At 43.5% G+C, this 6,050-nt stretch overlaps 1 protein-coding gene across 1 annotated transcript in view; it reads right to left on the bottom strand.

The window, feature by feature from the left end:
* Positions 1-5,713, bottom strand: part of FIGN (fidgetin, microtubule severing factor) — a 9,103-nt gene extending 3,390 nt beyond the window's left edge. Inside the window, exon 1 of the mRNA XM_036320628.1 lies at positions 1-5,713. This exon is cut by the window's left edge and continues 3,390 nt beyond it. Within this exon, the coding sequence (XP_036176521.1) occupies positions 3,459-5,705 (2,247 nt within the window). The 5' untranslated portion in view covers positions 5,706-5,713 and the 3' untranslated portion in view covers positions 1-3,458.
* Between the last annotated feature and the right edge of the window lie 337 nt (positions 5,714-6,050).

The raw sequence follows: 6,050 nt of genomic DNA, 5'->3' as shown, positions 1-6,050 counted from the left end.
AAATGCACAAGGAAACATTATACCCGTCTATCTGCATTTGAGTAGAATACAAACTGACTAATAGATAAACATTCAGTGTGAAAGTAAATAGCCTTAAAGTATACTGCCTTCACATTCCATTGATCAGCTCAGTCAGCACAGTTTTCCATATTGTCACTAATGTTCTAAATATTTTGGTGAGAAGCATGCCAGAAGTGTAGAGTACTTCCATTTGTGTCACACATAAGGTTATTATGAACTACCTCTTGAATTTCTATTGATCCTTCTGAAGTGGTTTCCTTCACTTCCTTTTTGTCCCCGTTGGAAATGTTATTGCAGTTGTGAAGAAGAGAATTAGGGGCTGTTAAGTGAAAGGGCTCAAATCCCTTAGCCAGAAGGGAAGGGATTTAGACTGGCTCATTAACTCCTTACCTTCATTAGGAGCCTTCTCCAAATTCTTAGCAGTCAAAAAGAGGCCAAGAGTATGGAGCCCGTTACTCAGTTGTACTATCACTGATTGTGCACATTCACTACTGAGGATGCGGTCCCCATCCCCCACACCATGCTCCAGAAGGGATAGTCGGAAAAGAGCTCATTATTAGGCTAGTCCATACAAGAGCTCATAATGCTGTCATGTAGAATCAAAGAATCACAGGAGAGCACTATCTACTCAAAGGTCAGCCTTATCTCCCCCAAAAGTTCTTCATTTCTTCAGCATGCCCAATTTCTTACAAACTCAAATCCTAGAATTCGGGAGGCTAAATGAAATTCACACATGAATTCAGCTTCTGCCTAAATACATGGATTTTTGACCATTGATATCTCAAAGTAATTATTAAGTCACTTAAAGCTAAAAGCCAGTATGTCTGACTTCATTTTCAGTTTTGTAAATGCATGTAAAACATAACAGTGCAGTCATATATTTGGCATTAACTCTTACTAGCCACAAAAAATATGGATCAATATTGGATTTTCCAAAGTTGTCTAAGTAAGACTGGATTTATCAAAACTTGCCGGTTGCTTTCAAGTGAACACAGCATGTTGGCGGAAATGAAATGTAGTGTCTAAAAGACAGAAAATAGGCCAGTACTATACAAAAGTAAACTTGTCAGTGAGATCAATATGAACCTACAAGTTAATGGGGATATTAGAATTTCCTTACAATAAGGGCTGTGCAGGGTGGAGCCAGAATACGATGGTAGCATTTATTCACTTGTGAAAAGCAGAGGGTGTATTTTTGTATCCTTAATGAAAGGCACTGCTTTTTAATGTGGAATACTTATATGTAAGCACAGTTTTAATTCCTGGAATATCATAGTAAATTAAATTCTGATTCATATGCTCAGCTTTTAGCAATATGAAAATAATAAAAACAAGGAGTAATGGATCAAACATCATAAAATTTCAGAAATATCATGACGTTCTCATTAGCTTTCTCTATGTTGTGTTTCAGAGAATTTGACATTGGGGATGAAATCAGTAAAAATATTTGAAGGGCAAACAAAAACAAAAACAGAAAGAACTTTCTTGGGGCTTCCCATTGCATTTATTTAAAGTTTTAAAAAATGTACATCACTTTTGGAATACATAAAATGCCAGTGCTTTGCAACAGTTTTGTTACTGCATCTCTTGACTAAAAAATTAAAGAAAAAAAAAAAGGAAAAATACATTCAAAAAGCCAGGCTGTCTGCTTATGCATGGGCAGTGGCTTTGGAAAGCTGCAGCCTACATTGTGTCTGTTCAGAGGCATTGCCGGGCGTCAGTCAGCTACCAGTGAGAAGTTGCACAGAAAGCACAGAGGAAGACAAAGAACAACTTGGTGGGGAGCAGGAGAGGAATGCGAAATTATGAAAAATGCCGCATATGCTATTGGGGTGGGAGCTAGAATCAGGTAGACATAAGCAGGAAGACTGATGTACTTGGCAACGAGATTTATGGGAAAAGATGGAAGAAAACAAAGTGACATGTCTGGCAAGCTATAGAGTGTATGTGTGTGTGTGCCTGTGTGTGTGTCCACTTCTAATTTTCTACTTTAATTTCCAAGAGAAATGTAACAAAACTGAGGTAGAAATGAACGTTGTGGGGACACTACAGCCCAGAAGAGTTTAAAATGAGAAGCAAAATTGCACTGACAAGAGAGGAGTCCAAAAGAAGGAGAGGGGATGTAGACGCTCTTTGTGGATATATATATATGTATATATATATGTAAGTTGGTCGGTTGTGTTTTGTAGTTATTTAGTTAGTTATTTGCTTGATTTGGTTGCTATCTTTGCATTCTGTTAAACAGCACGGCAAGCCTACAAGCTAGATTAGTGAGTAGAATGACACTGTTCCCAGCAGTTTTAAGAGAGAACTTGCAAACCACCACCACTCCCACCTATGCAGTAAAATGCAGTCCTAGTCTTTAGGTACTGTGACTTTCAGGGTCCTACACAGGTTTCGTGGCTGACTGTCCTAGACGCTAACACAAACGGAGTAAGGAGCTTTCCATTAACCAGTGTAACTTTTAAGAACATTTTCACTTCATTATCAAGGAGCAGTGTACGAAGAACTCTTGCAGTGACTGACATAAAGAATGACTCTGCTCTGGTTAATTCCCCATAATTTGTAAAAGAAGCTTTTTTTTAAAAAAAAAAAATCCTTCCATTTCTACTTTAAATTGTAAATATTCAGTTGTATCACACTTCACTATTTTTCTGGATACATTCAAAGTAATTTTCCTTGCTATTTTCCAATCGTTGAGGTAAACATACATTTTAATATAAAGTAACATTGGAGCCTATCCCATTACTCTCAGCAGTACATAGTGCTTTCAACACATTCCTTTGAGGTACTGTACAAATCACAATCGCTTTCCTGAGTTTTTGCAGACAAGAACATGAAAAGAAATGAACTGCAGAAAATAAGGTCCAGATTACCGTTACCCTGTTTTACCTGTTCTTAGCTTAATACCGCAGAACAGACAGGATTGAGGAATACTGTTGCTCTTAAAATGGCAAAAATCTGGTTTTCTGTCATAACACAACCGTTCATCTCTTTAGTCCACTAATGTTTGAAGTTAAAGCTCTTTATATTAGCACATGCCACCAATGTAATTGTGAGGCAAACAAAAAAATAAAGCACCACTCCAGGCACTTGACAGCAACTAAATCTCGAGAACAGCAGAATGGAATCAACACACGAGGTTCATGTCCTTCCGAAGTCAACACACTTGCACCTTGCTCCTTGGTGAGTGTTGTCTAGCGTGAGCTGGACTGAGCATCCACAGATGCTGTCATCTGGGGCTTTCAAATCGGATGCTCTCATTCGATGCATTTTTTCCCCCCTCCAAATCTACCCTGACTCTAAAGATGCAACTTAATCATCATCTTCCCCAGTACCCTTTGCAATTTAAACACTACTGGAAAGGGGCTCTATACCCTATGTAGCAGGTTTTATGTGTGTGTGCCAACATTCATTACACTTTTTAAAAGAAGTTATCACTGACTGCAACCAAACATTTTGTTCCATTCAACATACATATCAAGCTCTTTTTGAGATATGCTAGGCTGAATCTTGCAGAAAGCATTTTCAAAGTCTTGATATGTAACGGGCCTCAACTGGCTGGGCATGATGGCTGAAAGGTCTGTGGCCGGCATGGCGTGGAGGGGGCCCACTGCCGCTTCCTGACACAAATGAGCCACGTCTAGTCCAGAAAAGCCTTCTGTGCGCTGGGCGAGCAGTGCAAACTCCTTTTCGTTGAGACAGTAATTGTGCTGTGAGAGCAGTTGTACTATTATCTGGTGCCTCGCTGTGCTGTCAGGAAGTGGGATTAAAAGTCGTTTCATGAAGTACCTCCGGAGAGATTCATCTATTTCCTCGGGTTTGCTGGTGGCACAAATTACTACGATTTGGTCCTCAGCCGAAGTTAGTACAGTGTCCAGCTGCATCAGAAATTCGGTTCTCATCCGACTGACTGGACTGTGCTCCTCACTCACTTGAGAGGAGAGAAGCAGGTCAATGTCACTGACAAAGATCACGGAGGGCTGGCGACACCTGGCCACAAGGAAAGAGGCATGGATAATTTTCTCCGCTTCTCCTAACCACTTGGCAACGAGTCCAGAACCAGCGATTTTGAAGAACGTGGCCCCCAGCTGACTAGCGATGCATCTGCCCAATAATGTTTTGCCTGTTCCTCGAGGGCCAAATAAAAGGATGCTCCGAGGTAAGGCCGTCAGTCCACTGAAGGCATCGGACCTCAGCACTGGCCATAAAACCTCCTCTTTAATGACGGCCTTGACCAGGTCCAGACCGGCTATGTCGCCCCAGTCCACGGGTGGTCCCTGGGCGATGATCTCGTTGGTGACCAGGTCAATGAGGTGCGAGTCAGTGTTCTTCAGTTGCTCGTCCACAGAGTGGTTGGATGAGGTAGCTGCACGGAGCCCAGGGCCCGGCATGGGGTGAGAGAGGAGCTGCCTGTGCTCGTCCCCATGCTCACTCATCACCGGCGACGTGTACTTCCCAAAGGACTCGCTGGATCTCGAGCCCAGTGAGTTTTTAGCAGTACTGTAGGAAGGCGGGGTCAGAGCCCTACTGGACTGGCTGCTGAATTTTCTCTGCTGTTCAGAGGACATGAGCTGCTTCGTTGGCTTAAATGCCAAGGATGATGCTTCAGCACTTCTGTCAAAGCCATTCCCCCGATTTGAGTTTGAAATGCTGTTGTCGGGCATTCTGTACATAGGACTCTGTGTCGATCTCTGTTGGCCATAGCTGTAATTTCCATAACTGGAGTCCATATCACCCTGCCCTGCCATATAGAAAGCTTTTCTCTTGAGAGAACTCGCCGAACTGTTTGTCAGGGCCGAGGGTGCGATAGGTGTCAGACCGTGACCCTGGTAGGTGTAGCCAGGAACAGTGGTAGGGGGCAGAGGGGTGGGAGCAGGAATTCCTGAAGGCAGGTAGGCTGAAGGAGGAGGGGGTGCCCCCCCAGGGCTATAACCAGACCCCACCGCAGTCTGAGGGGGATAGCTAGCAGAGGGATAGCTGTAACTGGAGAGGTTAGAAGTCCCATTGTAGCCTGGGACCAGGGCTGGTGGCGGAGGAGGGGGTGGTGGTGGCTGCAGGAGCCCAGAACTATGCAAAGGAGATGGATGAGGCGAGGGAAGTGCAGGTGCTGGTTGGCCACTGTACGTAGAATGCAGATAAGATCCGTTGTATCCTGGGGCATATTCCTGAGATGGGAGCCCTGCATGAAGACTAGGTACAGTGTGGCTTCCACAGGTACTACTGGAGTAACTGGGTTCTGTCAGGTTGCTGGCCACCCCAGGAGAGCTCCCTATACTTGCAGAGACATCTGCTGGAGGGAGGGCTGAACTGACTCCAGCTTTGCTGGCAGTGATGACATCCGGGACACAGTTCATGGGATAAACGGCTTCTGAATTCAGGGACGGCTGCCAGGGCTCGTTTTCGTTTTTCCGACCATTCACGAGTCCTGACGGTGGGTCTGAGTAGTTGCTGAGCACAGGTCGGTCCACAGGGCCCTCCAAAATGCCAGAATACTTCTCTGCATATTTTTTTAGTAGGTTGGATGCAGTCAGAGCAGAGATGTCATCATTCGCCCAGGCGTACTGATAGGTGCGCTGCAAATGACCTCTGTAGGCTTCGACTTTGTGGGCAGGAGACCGAGTGGTCGAGGTGATGTCAAAGTGCTGTTCTGGCCACTGGGCATGCTCCGGCGTCCACTGCATCTTCAAGCCTAAGGATGGGGGTGGGGGGAAAGTTGTTACTTAGATACTCATCAGAACTTCTTTTGTTACCTATTATTTTCTACCAATAATATCAACATTATAAAATATTCCCCCAGTTTATAATATCTGTCATGATCTCTATAATATGCATACTTTAAATTGGATTGAATTTCAGCCCTGTATAAAAAAATAAACTGAATTCAAATGAAAACTCCGTAGAAGACTTAAATTTTTCCCCATTTTTAACTCATAAGCAAATATATTTCTGTTAAGCCTATTAAGTCACTCGCTACACAGAAACACATATATATGTACACACACATTCCTGCCAAGTTAGAATTCAAC

Source organism: Myotis myotis, unplaced genomic scaffold, assembly GCF_014108235.1.
Source record: "Myotis myotis isolate mMyoMyo1 unplaced genomic scaffold, mMyoMyo1.p scaffold_m19_p_8, whole genome shotgun sequence".
In the NCBI taxonomy this organism is placed as follows: domain Eukaryota; kingdom Metazoa; phylum Chordata; class Mammalia; order Chiroptera; family Vespertilionidae; genus Myotis; species Myotis myotis.
The sequence above is the reverse complement of the archived record's forward strand: the minus strand, read 5'-3'. Positions and strand labels throughout refer to the sequence as shown.